At 44.9% G+C, this 23,868-nt stretch overlaps 1 protein-coding gene across 3 annotated transcripts in view; it reads right to left on the reverse strand.

The window, feature by feature from the left end:
• Positions 1–23,868, reverse strand: part of Pgant9 (polypeptide N-acetylgalactosaminyltransferase 9) — a 316,894-nt gene that overhangs the window by 175,050 nt on the left and 117,976 nt on the right. For all 3 annotated transcript variants that reach the window (XM_071591079.1, XM_071591078.1, XM_071591080.1), the window contains exon 2: positions 7,926–8,529. In XM_071591079.1, the coding sequence (XP_071447180.1) occupies positions 7,926–8,392 (467 nt within the window). In that variant the 5' untranslated portion in view covers positions 8,393–8,529. The remainder of the gene's footprint in view (positions 1–7,925; positions 8,530–23,868) is intronic.

The following is a 23,868-nucleotide window of genomic DNA, read 5'->3' on the forward strand; positions in this document are numbered from 1 at the left end:
TGGCCTCGGAGGCGAAGTGACTTCGGGTGGCGGTGGAGTCGGGGGGGCACGGAGGAGGAGGAGGCAAGGCTCCTGCAAGAAATATGAATTTAAGAATTCAGGGCGAGTTGGATAGAGAGGAGGAAAGGGGGGAGACGCCCCCGGAGAGCGAAATGGATGCCCCGGGCAGGAGGGAGGTCGCCTCGGAGGGTGCGGGCGAGCGAGCCGAAGTGGTGTGTCGTGGGAACGAATGTGTGGGTGGTTTTGGTGCAACTTCGCGCCCTTGCGGGACTCATCGCGTGAATGGGATTGGAATGTTCGGGCGGGCGATAACTGAAGGGCTGGGCGGAACGAAATGTAGACGGTGAACCTCATGGAATTGAGCATTTAATTATCCGCAATTAAATTTATTGATAATAATTGCGTGATGTGGAGGTATTCGAATATAATAAAGAAAATATATTAACAAATTTCCACCCGATCAGTTTAATAGTACGACCGGGTTTCTATGTATTACACCGAAATCCGGTCGTACTATCGACTTAACTTATCCAGTGAAAAATTGCTACTAAGTTTTCTTTATTATAATCGATTGTCTAACATTCCTAATACATTAGTAACAAATAAAAATTGGGGTAATGGGAGTAAGGGTGTAATAATATTAGAGGGGAAAATATAATGTAAATAAAACAGTGTAACGGAATACGAAACTTTAATATCACTAGCAACATACGAAGAAATTCCCTCAAGGTGGGAGTTGTGAGCGGGTTAGGCAAGCGGATTGAAGCGAAAGATCGCAGAGGGGAGAGTGCTGTCAAGGATGGGCACGGGAGAGCAGGGAAAGGACGACGGAGAGGATTGAAACGCGGCGTAAAATATTTATACCAGAAGAATGCAATGAAAATGCCCTTAATGCCGAACAGCTTTCAGGGTCCGTTGAAAACCTCCCTCCGACCGCTGGATGACCATCAGCAGTACAGTAGCTCAGTGCCGTGGACCGAAAACGAGAAATTACGTGGCATGAATGCAACCACGAAACACTTCCTGGGGGTCTCGTCCTTCTCGGGAGCATGGTGACCAGTCGTGTACCACACCGAGGTCACGATTGTTTGATATTCACGGTTTCTGTGATCCTCGAAGTGATAGCGCTTGTCATCATCTATCTAACTGATCTCCAAGGCTGGGTTGACATATTTCGACCACGGCCGTACATATAATAAGAATCATGGTATGCTACAACGACTCGACCTTTTCCATTGCCTTTCTTTTTCCACCCTCAATTATTATTGCCGCATCCTAGTCCCGTATAGGTCGGAATTCGTGACGAATCGGGAACGATGTCATCCACGAAAGAAGGAACTGTTCCTTCTGCCCCCAGAGGAAGGTGGTCTTGCGTGGTGGAATACGCGAATGAAATGCATGAAAAGGCTTCTCTTCTGAAGCGCCTCTCTTCTCTTACCCAAAGTATTTGGCTGCTTAAACCCTAACGGATTTCAGAATTTCTTACGCCTTCCTAGGAATCGTAGTGGTCTACGCACCGACCAGAAGGTCTAAAGTTCTCTTTTAAAATTCTGGTCAATGAAACTCTTTACTTCTTGGAATCCGCCCCCTTAATCTATCCCTAGTGACGCTGCGTTTGTCCTTTCCATCCGTTTCTTTCCATTCCCCCCATATCTAGTTACCTGTGAATACGTTTTCGCCGTTTGGTGGGTTGACTATACCAATACATACATGGCCAATATCCTCCCTCTGTCTTTGCGCACTTTTAAACGCAATGCACCAACTCTTATGGTATCTTCACGACTGCTTCCCTTGTTGTCCTCCCCTCACCACGATTCCTCGGGCAGTGAGAGAAATAGCTTCCGGGATCCATGTCTTACCCAACGAACCGGAACCCGTAGCTGCATAAGTGGGTTAGTGCAATTAGGCAGTTGACAGAGTGAGGTGTCAGTCTTAATCACGATCTCCCTTTGTAGCTTCCATTTTATGCGCATTGGGCCACAGAGGAGAAGATCCTTGGATCAATACCCGGTCATAGAAACATTTTTTGCATGGAATCCGCACCCTGACACCTTCCCCACTGACCTTGCATTCATCATCTTTGTGTGTTTCTGTAAGACTCATCGTGGTCGCAGAAGGAGGAATTGTTGTCCATAAGTGGGTTGCTCATAAGTGGACGGAGGTGGGGGGGGGGAGTGCTAATTGGTGAGCTGATTGGTATTGTCGCCAAGGAATGTGATTTCCGAGGAAGGGGTGGTGGATGTGAAAGAGACATAGAAGGAAGGATTTAAATGTGTTGAGGATATCACTGCGACGTGGCCAGAGAAGGAGAATATGGATAATCTGGTCCAGAAGAGAGGTTGCAGGTGATGACAGGAAATGACATTTTTATCGAGGATCCAAAGGTGGAGGCCTGCTTATGAAGGTTTGAATCTCGTATGACCCATCGCAGAGCCTTCGACCTGGAGGTAATGTTTGTTAGGGATGGAGAAGGAATTGCCGGTGAGGATAATGCCGGAGAAACTCAAAATGAACGAATGCTATGTGTGTGGAGTGGGTCGTTTAATAAGATAGTGGCGGAGAGATGAGAGGCTCTCAGAGTGAGGAATATAGGGGAGCGACGCGTATTCTGAGGATTTAAGCGACACGAGGGGAAGAGACTGATTGTAGAAGGTTGAAGAAATGGGTAGATTGTGTTTAGCAGGACGGATGGGAGCAGCGATGGTCAGTGTTGGTCGACAGAGGCGAAGAATAGCCGTGTTGGAGTTGCGGGAAGGGTCGACCGAGGATGTCGGTTTCATGTTTCTTGAGAAGGACTTGAAAGGCATGAGCACACGATGGAAATATGAGTGGAGAAGAAGTGAACGTCTTCGGGTGAGGACTCCTAGCTGAGGCGGACAGAGGTCCATTAGTTTCTTTGATGCTGTCTGCAATGTTAAGAGCGACTGCCGTGAAACTATGGTCTCAGGATGTTATGCCCAGGTTAGGATTGTGGGTGACATTTATTTGAAGCCCCAATTTCTAGGAAACAAAGGTTGGTTTTAAGATTTTTTGATTTAAGGAAAGGAGGACCAGAAGTTTTAGAAAGGAGAAGATCTATGTAGATATATACACTGTGATTCGAGGAGTGGAAGCTTACCTCATGAAAAAAATTTCTTAAAATAATCTACCGGTCAAGGTAGGTTTTGGATGCACACAAGTACCAAAAAAAATATTTTGTGATTCCTAACAAAAGACAAAATCCAGCATTATACTCTGCATCAGGTCCCTCTTCATCTCTGAGAACTTCCTTCCTCCCTTCATCCCGTCCAACATCCCCAGCCTGTTCCTGTCCCTTCCTCGTTTGCCTAATATTCCCTCCTGTATCACAGTCTTCAACATCCCACTTCCGGTCAATACGCCCTTCATCATTTTCCCAATTCACTCTATCAAACGCCTTTGGATATCTACGAAACAGGCAATTACGTCCTGACTGTATTCTATATTCCTCTCGATTAATAATCTCACTACTGCAATGGCATCACGGTTGCATCTCCCCTTCCTGAACCCAAACTGATCATCCCCTAAGTAATCATTTGCCCTACTCTCCATTGTTTTGTTGACGATCCTGAGAACAACTTTAGCTGCGTGGGATATCAAACATTGCTCTACAGACCTCACATTATGTAGTCTTTACCTCTTTCGGGATAGGAGCTAACACTGATCTCACAAAGTCGTCCGGCCAGATTCCTTCCTCATAGATACTACGAATCAGCCCATATAGCCTCTTCCTCCCAAATTTCCCTAAACATTTCAGTAGTTCCGCAGGAATGTTGTCTACCGCTTGGCCTTATTCATCGCCCTTAAAGCCTTTATATCTCACCGTCGAGAATGCATGGACCTAAGTTATCTTCCTCTACGTCATGTTTCTTTTCTATACCTAACCTTGCTAGCCAAAAATGTTTACCATAGAGTGTCAACTATTATCTTACCTGCCTTATCTCTAACTGTTAGCATAGCTCTTCCCATCTTACTTCCCGATAAATATTTAACTTTGCTATACAGCGCACCAATTTCACCCTTCCTCTACAAACTTTCCATGCCCCCGCACTGCGTTTTCCACCATACTTCTTTTGCTTTATTTTTAGCCCGACTCAATTTATTATTTAACTCTTTGTATTTCATTTTGCCTAACTCTGTATTTACATTCTTCCATTTTCTCCGCTCATCCATCTTTCTAATCACCTCATCCGTGATCCATGGTTTCTAGGCCTTTTAGCGTTAACGGTTCCAATAGTGTCTTTTGAAGCTTTGGACCACCCTTTCTAGATACTTTCCCATTTTTCTTCGATAGTGCTTAGCTCTTTACCATCCTCCATGATATCCTCTACCGCCTGTTTGTATTCCTTCCTTTTCAAATCATTTAATGCTTTTACATTCCATTTTCTCACTCGCCGCCCCTGCCTTATCTTTTTGAAACGGACGCTACATTTCATAACAATTAAATTATGGTCAGAGTCCGCATCCGCTCCCGGGAAGCTCGGCGAATTTATCACACTGTTTCTAAACCTGTGTCTAACCAGAATATAATCTAGCTGATACCTTTCTGAGTCAACTGGTATTTTCCATGTATACCTGCGTCTTTTGTGGTGCCTTAACCAAGTGTTGGTGATGAGTAATCCCTGTCTTCTGTAGAACTCAACTGCTTTCTCCCCGCGGTCATTCCTCGTGCATAAACTGCAGTCCCCGACCTCCTCACCATCTCTTCCTTCGCCTACCGTCGCATTCCAATCCCCCATCGCTATCAAATGTTTCCCCGCAACAACACACTCGATTATGTCATCTAATTGATCGTATATCCTATCGACCTCTTCCTTCGTATGGTTGCTTGATGGCATGTATATTTGAATAATAACCAAGTTCGCCAGTTTTGCTTTCATTTCTACTAGTAATATTCTATCCCTTACTTGTTCTATGTTGACAACACTTCTTCCTACCTCTTTATTACATATATACGAGGTCTGCTCAAAAAGTAATACGACTTTTGCGTTCGAAAACTTATTTATTTAAACATGAATATCTATTTCGTCCCCTTCAAAGTAATCCCCATTAGATATTATAACCTCGTGTCAACGTTTTTCCAATCCTGGAACGACTAGTCATTTTGTTCAACTCCTCCTTCGATACAGTCTTTATCTCATCAATCGTAGCGTAGCGTCGTTCTTTCATGGGCCTCTTCAGTTTTGGGAACACAAAAAGTCACTAGTGGCAAGATCGAGGGAATACGGTGCCTGCGGTACCATTATTGCGTTGTTTTCGGCGTTTAGGTAACGATTTGTGAGCAGGGGCGTTATGAATGGTGCAAAAGTCAATTGTTGTTCTTCCACGAATACGGGCGGTTGTGGCGGATTTCTTCGCGCGAATTGCACATAAATTGCAGGTTATATTCCTTACTTTCCGTTCTACTCTGTGGCCATAATGCACTACACCAGAGCAAACGAAGAAAACCCTAAGCAAAACTTTTACATTCGACCGAACTTGGCGCGCTTTTTTCGGTCTTGGCTCGTGCTGCAGCTTACATTGGGGTGATTGAGCTTAAGCTTCCACATCATAATTATAAACCCATGATTCGTCACCAGTTATGATCCTCTGGGGAAAATTTGAGTCGTCGAGGACAGAGTCGAACACCTAATTAGCAATGTTAATGCGTTGCTGTTTTTGGTCGAAATTGAGCAATTTCGGTACTAATTTCGCGGCGACCCGTGTCATGCCCAAATCAATGGTCAAATCGGAAGGCACGAACTAATCTATATGCTTAGGTCCTCAGCAACCTCTCTAACGGTGATTCGACGATTGGCAATAGTATTTTCTTCACTTTATCAATGGTTTTGTCTGTTGTTGACGTACTCGGGCGTCCGGCACGTTTTTCGTCGTTCACATCTTCTCGACCCTCTGATAACATTTTGTACCACCGATAAACGTTGCTTCGGTCTAAACGAGGCTACCTTCGGTAAGGTAGCCTCTCCATATGACACAGTAAACATTCGGAATGCGTCCGCGCACTTAATTTCGTTTTTCAGAGAAAATTTTATACAGATTCTTTGCTTTATTTTTTGGAACGGGCAATAATCTAAGACAGGCTAAAACACGCCCAAACAAAACAGCTGTCAACAATTAACTGAACATTCAAAATAGCCGAACCTTTAGGCGTAGATGAGGGACATAAGTACCAACATAACGTGACGAAAAAATCGGAAATCGAATATACGTAATACTTTTTTAACAGATTTTATGTATGATAATATGTATACACACACATATATGTGTGTGTGTATATACATATATATATATACATATATATATGTATATATATTAAATTATATATATATATATATATATATATATATATATATATATATATATATATATATGTATATATATAATGAAAAACTAATGAGTATATTGCAGAAAATAGGAATAGATTGGGGGGAAAGGACGCTAATCCGCAACCTGTACAAGTCTCAGACTGCTCAAGTGCGGGTGGGAAACGGGGAGTCCGAATGGGCAGTGTTAGGAATGGGTGTAAGGCATGGTTACCCATTATCACCGTTGCTGTTCAACCTGTATGCAGAGGATATGATCAAAGAGGCATGTACCTTCGCAACGTTGATCAGTAACAGGTGAGCTGGATCCAGGAGCAACAGGGTATAGAAGGTTAGAGATGCAGGAGTAAGATGTGGTGGGAAGTCACTGGCACAGAATGAAAGAAGGCAAATCAGGAGCAATTTCCGGAGAGTGGGCGACGAGAATGTAGAGGCATAGAGCACCGAAGGCAGGAATTTCGAGCACCAAGAGGTAAGAGTGCGGCGCGGTAAGGTACAATGAGGGAATAATGTGTTCGCGGTAGTAAAGAGAGCACTGGCAACTCACAAATCACTGTATTTAATTATTTCAATCTATCTGCAAGCGGTTGGAACGAATGCATGACTTATATATGAAATAAGAATTCGTTCGTGCATCGTATAATCACGTTAAAGCCGCAGACTACTAAAATATGGACTGTTATGAAGGTAAGCATTAATGTCATCCAGTATCTCATGAACGTCCACTCAATAACCTGAATAACTCTTCCTCACACATCGTTAGCAGTTCGATAGGATACTGGCTGACTTACATACATATTCGATTTTTGGTGACATTTCCTTCAATTAAGACACAAATGATGCAATAAAAAATTGAATTTCCGATTCGGTGGATGCAGATCTTGTAGAGGAAATTCATTTCGGTCACTACTTTCTACATATTCCTTTACCCTGGAAAAAAGAGCACCAATTGTGCTCAGAAGAGCCAGTCAGAACAACCAGTGGCGGCGGCTTACCGATTAGAGTAATATGCTTTGCCATCGGAAAGGCCTTCTTTCATTCGACCTATGTGCTGCTCCCTGAAGATTAAGATGACCTAATATAAATTATAGATTCAGGCGTGATGCAATGGAAATGTTCCATAAAGACAGAGACGAAGACTATTACAATTTTCCACTTAATAAAGAGTTATTCCCGACTAGTTTCGATTCACTACATCATTTTCAAATGCTTGAAAATGAAATGAAACAGATAATAAATAATTTCATTACTTTTGGAACGCACCCTGTATTCTTGAAAATGATGCAGTGCATCGAAACTCGTCGGGAATAAACATGTGCAAACATCGCGCACTGACGGCTTTCTTCTCGAAGAATTTTAAGAGTGAGCTGGATTTCTCGCCTGCAATGGCGGCTTTCGTTGTCTGGAAACAACATCTCGATCGCACTTGACTTGGAAATGATCAACAGAGAGGGCACGATCTGTTGTATCAGGAAACACTTCGAGCTATCAAAAATGGTCGAGCTCGATTCGAGTCGCCTCGCTCGATGCGTCATCGACGCAGATTGGATCGCCGATCAATCACAAGTATGCTAAACCACTCACCATTCGTCCCTCGGGTCCGGAAGCGAGCGGTGCACCGAGATGAGGTCGCTGGCGTACTGGTTGAAGGCGTTCTTCTCCCAGCCCTGGTCCACCAGCGCCTTCATGTCGGCCGTCATGTTGGGCAGGACGACGGGCTTCCCCATGTCGCCCGGCAGTGGCTGCGACGTCACCTCCTCCGCGATGTCCTCGGCCCCGGGGGCCGCGGCGGCCTCCTCCCTGGCCACGGGGGGCGCCAGCACGCCGCCCTCGGCCGCGGGGAGCCGGGGGCCCCCACGGGGCGCGGCCGAGGCGGGCGGGGATGGGGCGGCCGGTTCGACGACGGCCACGGCGGCGGCCGCCTCGACCACCGCCGCCGCCGCCTGCTCCTTCTGCTCGGCGTAGAGCATGAGCGCGACGGTGAACCAGACGAGCGGGATGAGGAGCACCACCTTGAGGATGAGGGAGCGGCGGCGCATTAAGATGCCCATGCTCGCGCCTATCGAGTCCTCTCTTCCGGAGGCGTGTGACCCCCGCGGCGGAAGCCGGGAACCGGGGTGCGCGGGCGGCGGAGACTTCTGCGTTGACGATGGGCCGCCTGGGTCAGCTCACCATGACGACGGAGAGCCTGGAAGCGGAGAGGAAAGGGGTTTGAGTGATTCAGTGGAAGCGCTACACTTCCACTCGGAACCGCACACTCCGAACGCACGATTGCCCAACGAAGGCATTCGGTGGATCAGAGTAATGATTCCAAGGCCTATAAGCAATCTATCACCAATCGACGTGTTACGTGCTATCGCGCACCGTTATCGTCTGATAAAGACATCGTGCAGCAATTATTGATCGTTCATTAAAAAGATAATATAAATTCACAGATAATGATGTTACGTAACTAATACTATTTATACTGATGACCTAAGTCACGGATTTGGCAGAAATCGCGGAGTGCCCTCGGCGCGGAGGACGACGGGCATTCGGGAGAGCGGGCTTTGAGGAGTGCCAGCGGTGAGAGCAGGCGCCATGTTGCTAGGGCGGGCGGAAGAGGATGGATGGATGGATGCGGAGGAAGGGCGGGAGGGTGCGCGGGCGCCATGGTGCTAGGTTGGGCGGGAGAGGGTGGATGGATGCGGACGAAGGGCGGGAGGGTGCGCGGGCGCCATGGTGCTAGGGTGGGCGGGAGAGGTGGTGGTGGAAAGAGGACGGATGTGCACTGATAATGGAGAACTCCAGGAGACTGACGCGATGCACGAGCGGGCAAACATTCAAATGAAAGGGAGGAGGGGCCGCCCCCTTTTCAAGCGGGGGCGGGTGGTGGGAGGGAGGTCTTCTTCCTTCACGTCACCTTCCACCGCCACTCTTCCGGGAGACGATTGGTTCGACTCCCGAGCCACGCTGCGGATGTTTTCATGTTCCCGCGCGTGTACGAATTCGGAGGCGACTCGATGCTTACTCAGTCAGGATTTCGTAGCCCGCACCCATCGAGATGCCACACTCTTCAGCAAGTTCCCTGATAATCAAACGTCGATTCGAACGAACGATGTTTGTCGTTCACTTTCTCGATATCATCGGGGTCTTCAGTCGACGTTGATGGTCTTCCGGAGCGCTAGTCATCTTCCACCCATTGCCACGCGTTTGTTGACCCGGGTAAACCACTCATAATAAACCACTACCGCGTAGAATGAGTAAACCACTCATACTACGCGGTACGTATCACAGCATCCTCAACGTAAGCCTTGGTAATCAACTCAAAAGTTTCCGTGGAGGATTTATAGATTTTCACAGAACGCCGCCCCTTCCAAGAGCCCATTTTGGCGCACCCGATATTTCGCCGCACCCCAGGAACACCCTTTCACATAAACCGCCGCAACTAATCAACAAAACAAGATATCAACAAATTGGTTGGATGCGGTAATTCGGGATTTTTCGCGGACTCAACGCTTCCGAGCGGATTAAAAAAATACCCAACATGGGGCGCGCTATTCAAAAAGTTCGGGAACCTTTTGAACTGATGTCGCAACTGTACAAGTATACACACCAAGATACACAGGAATGCTTATTTAGGATTTACTTTTCAGTCGGCACAAACTAATATTTGGGAAAGACGCATTTTTGAAAAATGCATGAAATAGAAGTTCAGAGGGAAATTCAATGGGAAAACAATATATACTACGTATGTGAAGTACACGTATATATGAAATATATACTATACATATTAGAGTCACGATTAAAACCTAGATACAAATGGAAAAAGTAACTCATGGTGACATGAATATTTTACGCTTCATGCATCACGCAGAGTCACTTTTTCAATCGCCAAATTCTGAATAATTTGACTCCTGCATCCCCATATATCCTGGTACTAATTGAATTGGTATAATGAAAACTAAATTACTCAATCATAAAATATGACGAATTGACGCCAGATTACCTGCCAAAGTGCCCAAAAGGAACATTAAGGATTGATGTGACGTCGAGGGCCACGACAAAGATAGAAGGATGATGGGGGAACGCTCGGTTAACCAGGGAGGACACAATTCAAAATATTTATTAGAGCATTTAGGGTGAACGTAGGCGCAGGGCACAGGGATACTGACCATAGGCCCCGGGTTCGATTCAGGTGACCCCCCCTGGGTCATTCCAAATTTCATCCAAGCTGCGAATTTTCGGGTCAACCAGATCTTTACGGGAAATCACGGGCGACACAGGGAAAGGAACTGGCATCTTTTTATTATTGCCCGAAGAACGCGTGAATTTCATACGCAATACGTAAAGGGCATCGTATTCGGAGAGGCCTGCCCTCACCTGTTCATCTACGTGGTACCCCGCAAGGGCGAGTGGCGGAGGGTGTTAGGTCACCACTCGTAAAACAGAATACAACCACATGCAAAACCAACGTATTCATGCCAATCTACCCCCACAGAGGCGAATGCGATGACGAAAACCTTCACTACGTACGTACACGCATGGAAATACCCACTACTACCCACTCCACCGTCTCTTTCCCCTCCTCCCACTCCATCTCCCCCCTCTACTTCTCTCTCTATTACATAAAGCGGCGTGTCCTCTGTACTTCACCTCTAAATGACTTTGTGAGTCGAATCCCAGGTCGTGCAGAGTAAAATATATGTGGAAGAACCAAGTCTCTTCTTTTCCGATATGAATCTCTTCCACCAAGTGACGCCTCGAACCATTCTCTATCGGGAATGACGTTCGAGATTGACCACGTGCTATTCACGTATTCTAGATCTCAGAGAGGGCAGCGTGCGTCCTCGGGCCGCACGTAGGTGCTTGACGGTGCGGGGCGCTCATGAGAGCGGGCCGCGAAAGCAGAGGCGCCCGCCCACTCCGGTCATTCAGCACACGGCGTGGCAGCGTGAGCTTCCGTGACCCCCCCCCCCCGGCGGAGGGGGTGGGGACAAATGCGGGGAGCGTAGGGGGAGGCCCTGAGTAGGAGCGGAGCGACACTCCCCCGAGTCAAACCGCATTCGTCCGGAACTGGTGGATGGATGCCCAGGGAGATGCCTTGGTGCTCCGGAGTGCCGATGGGCGTCTTCGGCGACGGGGGCGTGCTCGTGGAGGCGGAGGGGCGGCTGGGTTTTTGTTTGCTGCGCGATGACGAAGGGGGAGGGGGGATTGGCAACAGAGCACGTTATCCGCCTCGGCGGCTTTATATTTCGGAATTCTCGCAAATACGGTTGAACATCGAAGTGAAGAGAGCCCCGCGTTAGCTGGGGAAGCGCTCTTCAGGGAGGGCTTTTGAGCCTCGGTCACGGGGCGCACTTTGAATGCGGCGCGTGTGTAATCACCATGCGGAGCAACGGAATTGATGAGTTGTTGAACCGGGCTTACGGGAGAGGGGGCGGAGGGGAGGCACATGGTGTCGTCGCCTTCAAAGCCGCCGAGCACCACCTTTGATCGGATGGAAGACGGCGGCGCGGGGTGGGGTGAGGGGATGGGGTTAGGGGGATGGGTATGGGTGGGGGTGGGGTGAGGGGATGGGGCTAGGGGGATGGGGTGGGGTTGGGGGAATGGGTGGGGGGATGGGTATGGGTGGGGTGGGGGGATGGGGTGGGGTGGGGGTATGGGTTTTGGCGATTGCTGTTTTGCAGGTGCAACTTTTCGTTTCTTTTTCGTTCCTGCCGTCGGTGGCGCTGTTGAGAGAGGCGAACTTAGGACGGCGCGGCCGGGTCACGTGGTGACCTCGACGCAAATGAACGAGAGGGCAATCGAGTGACTGTTGCTCTCCTCGGCGCCCCAGACGTTGCCTCGGCGCGAGAGTTACTCGGAGAGTAGTTCCGAGCAGCGCCTGCGCAGTTGTGGGTTGGGGGAGGAAGAGAATTACCGCTCGACTGAAATTCGCTCTCTTGACACTGTTCCCACTCATCACATTAATTCGATTATATTGTAATTGAGAGCAAACATATTTTCCATTCAATTTAACAACCTCTGCACGGATATTGCAAGATAGCCTACATCAACAGTGAAGACATTAGAAAGATATTGATGATAGTGCGCCCAATGTGATGGAACTAAGTTATGAAGGAAATGCGATTTTTTTCAGTTTGGCCCTTCGCTTATCAAATATTATCGTCCTAATGTAACATGCCCTCTCCGGGTACATGAGATACACACGTTTCTAATAATTTCTAATTCTCATTAATACATCATTTCAATCACTTTACCTTTCAATTTCAATATTGGCGCGAAAAATCTTTTTGCTATCGGCAGAAGTCCATTCATGCGTGAAGGCGGTTAACCGAAAATATAGAGCCACGATTCTCAATTTGACCTCTCTCTCCACATTTACAGCCGGCAGCGAAAGCGCATCGCCCCCGGAGCCACCCACGCTCCCCACGGCCGTCCGCTCGCAAGGCGCGCGCCTCGCGGGCCAAATAATTAAGAGAACACGGACAAGGGCAGTAATTAGGTCGATGATTAGTCTTTCAATCATGGAATAGATATTACCTAGCAACAAACACTACAGTACATTGGAAATCACGAATGTTACTCAGCATTTCTCTTCATATAATCATATAACAACAATAAAACACGAATCAAACAGCCTCTTACATGATAACTGAAATCCATTTATTAGTGGAGGCGACCGACAGCTGAGATCATTTAGGGCATTAAGGACAGGAAAGGATGAAGGTTGGAGAGAAACCCGGCGTCGGCATTAGCCTTCTCTTAATGAAAGGCGCCAAGGGGTACGCAGTTTAACGTCCCATCCGACGGATGGCGTACTCATTCTAAGTGCTCTCCACAAAGCACCTCAAGTAGGGATTGGGATAACACTGAAAAATATCTGCCGCCTCCGGGACTCGAACCCGGACCCTCTGGGTGAGAATCCAGTACCTTGAACTTTTTTTATGACCAATACTTACGGATAATACTTTAAAGATATCAACTAATTGGAGACTATTGTTTCTGAGAGTTCTAAAAAATTACCAGAACACATCATTGTTCGAAGCATTACTCTTCGGATTCAGCAGGCCAATTACGAGGGTCATCCGGAAAGTAGTACCCGTTCGTGCCGCATGAAGTGCTGACGACGCGAGTAGCCGCTGGACGAGGTCAGATAGCTTCAGTGGCTTGTCTGCCTTCTCTGAGCCAAGTTGCGTGACGCTAGCATTGCCTGTGTTGTTTCTGTGATTGTTTACAATGTTTAAAAAAATTGAGAACGCCGCCAGTTGTGAAGTGAGGGCAGTGATTAAATTCCTCAATGCAAGAAACGTTCGCCCATGTGATATTCATCGCCAATTAAAGGAGGTGTATGTAATGGACGAGTCGTCTGTTCGGCGGTGGTGTCGCAACTTCAACATGGGGAGGGGGAACACACACGACGATGAGCGTTCGGAGAGACCGTCTGTCATTACAGACCAACTGGTGAGCTCAGTTGACGAATTCGTGAGGAACGATCGGCGCGTCACAATTGATGACATCTGTGAGCATTTTCCCAATGTTTCTCGAACAATTGTTCATGAAATTGTTAAACACCATCTGCATTATGCAAAAATTTGTGCAAGATGGGTCCCTCGCGTATCTCAATGAGCTGGCGGCGAAGGACTATGCAGCAGGAATACAGAAACTTGTCACACGTTATGACAAATGCCTTAATTTGCTTGGAGATTATGTTGAGAAGTAGTTTAAAGTATCCTCTTTCAAATAAAATTTTTTATGTTTGTTAATATTTACTTTTGTGTCTTTATTTCACGAACGGGTACTACTTTCCGGATGACCCTCGTACATCCCTAAATAGTGACCTCACTTGTGCGAATAACTGAGCATCATCAACCTTTTATTTAAAAAATATAACATCGAACGGAGAGGTTGCCCATGAAATTAATCGCAGATCAAGATATGACAACAAGGAAAATCACAGCACAAGCACTGAGTGAAGAAAACCCTACCGCGGCAGGAATTGAACCCGTGACCTCTAAATAAACAGGAGAGGGTGTTAACCCGTCGCCTATCCTGGACGTCGCCATCTCCCTTAATCTTCCGTTCATAGCTCCCCCATCTGTAATTCACGCCTTTGACTCCGACCACCTACCCATCCTACTTGACATCCCCCTCAAATCTGAATTCGACGCTCTCCCTACCAAACAACTGACTGACTGGCACCGATTTCCAGACGCCCTTCGCTCCATACTTGACCCACTCACCCCACTTGACAAACCTTCTTACGAAGAACTGAGCACGTCACTTCACATAACCGATTCCCTTTCACACGCCTTCAGCAAAATAACTCGCACTGTCCCCAATAAAAAACATTCACAATCGTAAACTCCCACGCTTCATCAAAACCCTCATTTACGCAATAATTCACAATCGCAAACTTTGGCAACAAACTAGACTTCCCCAACACAAACATGAATACACGCACCTAAGTAACAAAGTACAGAGGAAGATTAGTAAAATAAAAACCAACGAGTGGGAGACACATCTTTCTACACTTAACCTTGAAGACAACTCCCTCTGGAAACTAACACGATCCCTAAGGAAACCAAACAAAATTTTTTCTCCCCCATTAAAATATAATATTCTAATCTTTATCTAATATTCTCTATCTAATATTGGAGAAAATAATCCTCTCCCGCCTAGAAACCCAAGCTTCCTCCCACAAAATCCTGCGACCGGAGCAACTTGGCTTCCGCCAAAACACGTCCTCCATCCACCAAATCCTACGGCTGGTCGAATCAATCAGCCGTGGATTCAGCCTTCGCCAACAGATGCAGTATTTCTCGATGTCGCCCGGGCTTCCGATAAGGCGTAGCACAAAGGCCATCCATACAAACTAAGTATAAAACACTTTCCGCCTCCATGGATACGTTTGCTGAAAAACTACTTGAACCGTCGAGAATTTGTAGTCGCCTGCGGCCCAGTCCTGTCAAATGTACGTCCAGCAACAGCTGGCGTCCCACAAGGATCCGTGCTCAGTCCCTTACTCTTTAACATCTACGTCAATGACTTCCCCACATCTCAATTCACCCAAATACATGTGCATTCAGACGACACAGCCATTTCCACCACTTCACGAACTTCCGACAACAACATACGTCAACTAAACGGCCACCTCACCAAAATACACCTCTGGACAAAAACGTGGAAACTCGAAATTAACCCCACCAAAAGCACACACGTACACTTTGAACGCGGACGCAAAGATGAAACACACAATTCACCAAAAATCAACAACACAGAAATCCCAAGGGGCTCAAATCATCGTTTCCTGGGCGTAACCCTGGACCGGGCACCCAACATATCGCGACCACCTAGAACAAACTACCATAACCGCTCACGTAGCTAGGACCCAAATGCACGGTCTGTTCACCGAAAACTCCCCTTTATCCCATTCTACGAGAGTTCGTATGTATAAAACAATAATCCGCCCTAAATTACTTCACGGCTGTGATATTTTTGTAGTCACCAAGGAATTAAGAAAAGCGTTGGAGATATTCCAAAACAAGACTCTCCGTCTCTTACTTAATCTCCCAAGACTCACTAACATGCAGCATGTGCGCTCCGCTCATAAACTCCCCACAGTAAATTCATTCATTAATAAAACCGTAAAAAAATTGCAAAAACGATTAAAATTAACCAAAAACCCCCTCTTATTGAACACATGGGACTACGAAATACCAAAAAACCTTACAACAATCACTCGCCTATGAGTCTTTCCTATCTATCATTGTTATTAATCCCTAATTGGCTCATAAGTTGCATACTGCCTAAGTCAAAATAAGCATCTATAATTGTCACATTTCTTTTTGTTATTCCTTTTCGTAAGCTTTCCATTAAGACGCTCACTATCATATGTACTGTAAAACTATAAACAACCATGTACCTAGTTTAACCAAATGCAAAATTGTTCAAACAAGTGTGTATATATATGTATGTATATATATATGATATTATATATATATATATATATATATATATATATATATATATATATATATATATATATATATGTACATATATATAGATGATTTCGTCGACGTAACACGGAAATGTTGAATAATAAATTGGACAGCAACAAACAATATAGAAACACATAAAAAGATCACTCACACGTTATTTATTGATCATTTCGACGGAATTCTGCTCCGTCTTCATCGGGAGATATAGAAGTCTCTATCTTCCGATGAAGACGGAGCAGAATTCCGTCGAAATGATCAATAAATAACGTGTGAGTGATCTTTTTATGTGTTTCTATATTGTTTGTTGCTGTCCAATTTTTATACATATACATATATATATATATATATATATATATATATATATATATATATATATATATATATATATATGGGGAATTAAAAATTATATTTAACAAAACTGAATGAAAAAAGAGAATAAATGATGAGATAAAAAAGAGAAAAAACGGAGAAAGAAAACAAAATAATTATAATGACAAGAATGAGAAAAATAATAATAATGATAATAGAACAAAATTTAAAAAAGAAAAAAATAAACATAATGCACCAAAAAGAAAAATATATTTTTATCTCGAAAATATTGCAGCAATATTTATAGTTATTTATTATGTTGTACCTATATTCATAGTTGTTTGTATATTTATAATGCTGTACCTATAGTCTCTAATTTTGTACACCATACAACAATGTATCAAACTTGTATATATGTCTGCTTTAATTCTTCTGGAAATCTGTGTGCACTGTTAATAATTTAATTTTAGGCTTTAAGTCCAATCCTTAAGTAATTCTGTAAGCGATGTAAATAATTTAAGTTTAGCCCGTAAGTTTCCTTTACAGGCAAACAACATATACATACGCCCTCATATCTCACAAGCCATTTTTATCATCAATTGTAAAATCTACCGGCAGTGGTGGGAATTCTCACCGGAACGGATTAAGTTAGTCGACACCAAGTGTCGCATCAGACTGGTGAACGGGTTAACCCTTCTCCACCGAGGGCAACAAAATACACTTTTGGGAGAAATTTGATTTGCCCCGATGAGAGGCGCATTTAGACTAAAGGCCCACCCGGACTGGAGTCCACCTCACTCCGGAACTTTCACCGAACCGCGCAAACGAAAACGTAGTGTCGCGGCACATGACTCAATTTTCGACTCGTTCGCGACAGGGCATTCACTTCACCCCCCCAACCCTTTCCCCTGACTTTCTCAACATCCCTTCTTCACTTCTCTTCACTGGAAGTCAGCGTGGAAAACACTCAACTTTCTGAGAGTGGAGAGGAGAAAAATTGATTTACTTTTATCCGAAGCGAAATTTTCTCTTCTAGGAGGGCAAGATGGATGATGAAGGAGATGGATGGCATTTTACATTTTTCGAAGCTTCAATTTTTTTCCTTCCTTGGTGTTTCGTCTCCTTATTACGTGCATTATCTTACACACTCTCACGCGGATTTATGGAGATAAATGGCCTGGGGGAGAAAGTCTCTCCTTGAAGGAAAGAAAATGTGACTACGGAGAACTCCACCGAAAAAAGTGGAATCCCGCAGGTATGGAGCGAAGAGCATTTTGAAGGAATGGAGATAATGTACAAATTACGACAACGGTCACTCCGGAGAACAACTGTTAAATGCACGCCAATTGGGTCTCATTGGATTATTATCAGTTGCTCACACAAATAAATAGTTAATCAAGGGAATAACTAAATATATATATATATATATATATATATATATATATATATATATATATATAGTACAATACACAGTAACACATAATATAGAAACACAAAAAAAGAGAACACTCACACGTATTTTCTTGATATTTCGACGGAAACAATCCGTCTTCCTCTGAAGATGTAGAAGTAATGCTTTACTTCTACATCTTCAGAGGAAGACGGATTGTTTCCGTCGAAATATCAAGAAAATACGTGTGAGTGTTCTCTTTTTTTGTGTTTCTATATTATGTGTTACTGTGTATTGTACTATTCGGCACTTCCGTGTTACGTCTATGAAAGCATATACTATATATATATATATATATATGTACGTATTTATATACGCATGTATATGCATATACACGTATGTTTTTTATATATTTTATATATAACACTTTTTGAAAGTCTCACGGACGTGAATAATAATGTATAACACTTAGCACTAGTGGACACAGACAAAAACACACAGAAACACACAAAAAAGAGACACTATTTTTCAAGCTTTCCCTTTACCAAGGAAGAGAGGGACAGAAGAGTTCTGTCTCACTCTTCTCCCAGTCTTCAACATCCCGCTGCCGGTCAATACCCCCTTCATCCACTTTTCCTGTCTCCATTGTATTGCTCAAAACAAACCCCTCTCTCTCTTCGCCCACCATACCAAGTACTTCCCCGTTTGTTTTCTTCTCGGTCCATTTCACCTTCTCCATTCTTCTCCACACCCACATTTCAAAAGCCTCCAGTCTACGTCTGTCCTCCTGCTTCAATGACCACGTTTCCGCGCCGTACATAGCTACGCCCCATATCAAAGTTTTTACGAGTCTTTTCTTAACATCCTTACTCAACGTCCCCGTCATCAACTCCCTCCTCCTTGCAAAAACCTCTTTGCCTAGCGCAATTCTTCTCCTTACGTCCCTACCACTTTGACCGTGTTGGTCCAAAACACTACCGAGGTACGTAAACTGCTCTACCTGCTCTAGTTTTTGCCCTCCTATTTTAATGTTAAGCTTAGCCTTTTTCTTTCTAGAAAATAGCATAACCTATGTTTTATTAATATTGATTCTCATCCCATACCTATCGCACTGAATTTCCAATTCACCAAGCAATGCTTGCAGCCCCTTGGCTGACTGACAAACTAAATCTTGGTCATCAAGAAACCTAACTGATTTTACGAATTCCCCGCCGACTTTCATTCCTACCCCCAATTCTTCCCATGCCTCTTTAATCATTTCCTCTGCATACAGGTTGAACAGCAACGGTGATAATGGGCAACCCTGCCTTACACCTCTTCCTAACACTGCCCATCCGGACTCCCCGTTCCCCACTCGTACCTGAGCAGTCTGAGACATTTACAGGTTGCAGATTAGCCTCCTTTCTCTCCAATCTATTCCTATTTTCTGCAATATACTCATTAGTTTTTCCCAGTTCACTCTATCAAACGTTTTTTCGAAATCGACGAAACAGGCAAATACCTCCTGGTTGTATTCTATATTCCTCTCGATTAATTATCTCATTACTGCAATGGCATCACGTGTACCCCTTCCCTTCCTAAACCCAAACTGATCCTCCCCTAAGTAGTCATTTGCCCTACTCTCTATCCTTTTGTTTATGCTCCTGAGAACAACTTTAGCTGCGTTTGATATCAAACTTATCGTCCTGTAGTCCTCACATGATATAGCCGGTTTATATATTATATATATAAACACACGTGTATGTACATATAATTTATATATATATATATATATATATATATATATATATAAACATACGGATTTTATTTTCCGCCGCCGAGAGCTTGCCGGCGCCCGGAGTGACTCGAGCGTCGCACTTCACGCTGGAGGCTAGGTGGATGGAGGCTGAATCCCTGGAGGCCAGATCGTAGGAGGCTATATCGCTGGGGGCTAGATCCCTAAAGGCTAGATCGTAGGAGGCTATATCGCTGAATAACCGCCGCCGTCAGTCGCGTGTCATTTGGCGGGCGTGTTTTTGTCGCTTCTGTCGTCGGGAGTGGGAGCAGCAGGGTCCGCTTCAGAGAGAGTCCGTGTCCTGCAGGGCGCGTCCGTGCTCTTCCAAGGGCGACGACCCCTCGCTTCCCTTCTCCAAACATCCTGGACTCAGCACAGTGCAAAGATGAAGGCCCACCATGGCCCGAGTGGAGCCAGAAAAGTGCGCATCTAGTTATCTTGCATAGTACCTCCGGGTACATTTACATATAAGCATAGGAATCACGCCCCAATTCGAATATTTAATGGCCCTCAGGAAAATATAGTTCCATTAAAATTTGGTATAAACAAATCTCTGACACTTGCAAGAGATTTAATGCAGATTTTGCGACACTCTTTTCTCCCTGGTTCCCTTTTCATTCGATTCAGATACTCGACAATGGCCCGACTTCGGGCGCGCATATTTCACCGGCATGCACTTCGTTTTTCATTCAATGGAAGACTTTCATTTCGTTTTTTATTGCATAAAATGTTAATATTATCTTCGTGGGAACACCATTTTTCTCACTATTTTGTCAGGATGTTTGTAGAAAATGATTCCAAGAAAGTCAAGATTTTGATTGTTTGGTAATGCTGAGGAAGAGATTTCATTTACATCCGTAATACGAATACGTACATGGCTTTGAGTTTCACTCTCCACCACTCTAATCCGCTTAAGCATTGTCAACTGACAATATCTCATGAAAATTGAGTTTGCACATTACATAGGCCAATGAACACACTACATTTCAGCATCCATTACATTACCATTGAGTCATTTAAGTTAGACATAATGGCTTTTGGATATCTGCAACCCTCTTTGGATATCCAATACAAATTTCTTGCTGCTAGGGCACATGATTAAGACGGTGCAGTGAAAAGATGAAAGAAATAAGTTATATGATCATCAATTCGTGGTTCTCATTGATATGGACTCGTTATCACAATGATCGCAGGAAGGATCGTTGACAAGGACTATTGGGACAGTATTGGCTAATATTTTTTAAGCTGAAAATATTTTTACAATAAACGTGGCACTTAAAATCCTAAATTTATGCCAACAAGATTACTCATAAAATAAAACTTCCTTTGAAAGAATAATCTCGTTTTGACACATGAAACCCAATATTGTTGTTGAGCTTCATACTCCTCAGTTTCATTAAAATCTGCGTTTCTTATTATCTCAGCAGATAATCTGTCAACGAATTAAAGAGATTTAGTCCTTTCTGATACATGATTTTAACAAATAATTGTTCTTTCTTTGGGCTGTGATGAATTCCTTTGGAATGAAATTAAAACTCACCGACTTCGCCAATTTTTAGACTAGTCATGGCATCGCCCATTGCACTAAAAATATCTTCATTACTGAGACTCTCAATCACCCAATTTCGTTCCTAAATTATTAGCAAATATATGTAACTTATAAACCAAGAAAATTGTCGGCACTCCAACCAATATTGCTCATACCACAAGGTATGCTACTGTTGCAGACCCACATCGAGGGGCAATTTACGGCTCCACTTCACTGAAGACATGGGTACAAGTACCAATCGTATCGAATCAGGAGCGTTGTGACAAGTGATGAGACAAATGTCCAGGGGCTCAGTGGCTTCGTGTCATACCAACATGGGCATCCTTGATCTAGCCGTCCTCTGCTGCGGACGGCTACAGCCTTGGTCCACTAACGCTCAGGTCGCGACCTTGAATCCGGGCTGGGAAGGTTATTGCCCAGCTAGTACAGGAGTCCTGTGCTATCCCCTGCTGCCTTTAATCAAAACTACATTAAACTGTGCGCTTAAGGTCCACATACAGATGACCTTCAAAATTGGGTACTGGCTTCCCATCGGTTCGAATTTCGACGGGGGCAGTATACTTCAGGGGTATTCCGATCCCTACTTGGAGTGCAATGCAGAGTGCCCCGTCCGTCGGAGGGGCCGTTAAACCGTGACGCACATCGGTAAAAGTAAGATAATGCCGACGCTGGGTTTCTCTCCGCCCTTTCCCCATCCTCCGAGCGCCTGAGCCCAACCTATTGCCATCACCCATCACTCCATATGGCACGAATGACCTATCTCTCTGCCACCGCCCCTCTACCACTAAAAACTACCACGATAGTGGCAGTTAGATATGACCCCGCCTGCGTGGAATCATCCATCCCGTCATCCTCCGCTACCTGCTTCTACTTGGAGCGTAACGTGACGATATGTGAGGTGCGCGCAGGCGACGCGCTCAGCAAAAGGTGCTTGAACGCCGATGCACATGCATTCGCGGGGAAGGGTGATTGGGCGGGGGGGGGTGAGTTTAGTCCGCGTCCGACTCCGCCAGGGGCGCCATTTCCCACGCACACTTACTTCAATCATTTGAGAACATTTCCCCTGGAGTCGCGTCGAGTGGCTGGCATCGCTCCATGGCACGCGACGGAAATAAAGGCCAAGACATTGCCTTCTCCTTGATCAAGAACCTTCGTGCCTGTCTGCAAAAGCCTACCATTTAGTGCTGGGTTCATTCTCTTCTTGACCGGAAGGTTAAATGAATTACAAGCAACTAACTCGCTTTGATATTCGACAGCGACGACCTTTCCCAAAAATCGCTACAGCCATTTTCTATTTTATGATGCCAAATGTTCTTCCTTAATAAAAGAAATAATTTTATAGTAAAAATATACCTATTTTGTAAAAATATTTCATAAATCCTCATGACATAAACAAAAGAATTATATTTTCATGCGATCGGCATAAATGCTTCCAGTTGAAATTAAGAGTGTAAAAAAACCAATCACGTAATTGAAAAAACCAATAGCTTCTATCAATGCCAATCATATATTTGGAATTCTGCGTGATTCAGAAAAGATAACTTTCCAAGCAGTTGATTTACCCAGCGATTCTCCATCCATTCCACCCGTTCCGCAGAGAATCAACCAAGACTGGTCCCTCAGGTCACCGAATGAACCCTTGCATCGGGTGAAAAGCCTGTCCTCGGAAGCGGTCTCTCCCCCTTGGTCACCCAATGCCACTGGAGCGATCCCACTCCCTCATGGCCTCCGACCCCGTCCGCCCGCCCCCCGACCCATAAATTTTAGGCCCCTCCGCTGCAAGCCCTTCGCGAAAATCCGTGCGAGCTTCGAAAAATACGAACCTTCAAATCCGAATTAATCTGCACTCCCGAGGATGAAAAGAGCGCCCTCCGCTGCCACTCTTCGGGAGGACATCTTGCGCCGAGATCTCTCCTCTCGCCGTCGAGGGCAATGGAGCCATTCATTGGTCAAAGTAAAGGTGCAGTCACACGCACGGATGATATAAACATACGAATACTATATCCTTCTAGGCCTTCCCTTTCCGGGTGGTCGGTCGCCAAGTCAGAAAAAAAGAAACATTTAATTTTATGCGTGCTTGACCATCGGCTGATGAACCTAAGGTCATTTTTCTAGGACTGTCCTTGCAGAGTTTCTCCAGTGTCCTTTGACCTTTAAGGCATCCAAATATACATGATTTATATAAAAAGTATCGGGAAAAGTTTCTAAAAAATGGATATATTTGAAATACTGCTCATTCAATGCCTCAAAATTCTTCAAAGTACTTCTTCCCTTGAGAGCGTCGACACACTTTTGCCCTCGCGACTTTTCTACGACTTGAAGGCTCCCTTCCGGTAGGCGGAAGGTCTTTAAGGGTACAAGCGTGCAAGCTTCTTTGACCGCACTTAGGGTCCCATGGTGGTGGTGTCCTTCGAGGAAGGATTTCTCTTTAGGGAATAGAGAATTGTCTGCTGGTGCCCAGTAGGGACTGTAAGGAGGTTGGGGAATCGTCGCGATGGCATAATAGTAGAAGGTCTTCGCAA

This window comes from Hetaerina americana, unplaced genomic scaffold (assembly GCF_022747635.1).
Source record: "Hetaerina americana unplaced genomic scaffold, ioHetAmer1.1.p SCAF_41, whole genome shotgun sequence".
Taxonomy (NCBI): Eukaryota; Metazoa; Arthropoda; class Insecta; order Odonata; family Calopterygidae; genus Hetaerina; species Hetaerina americana.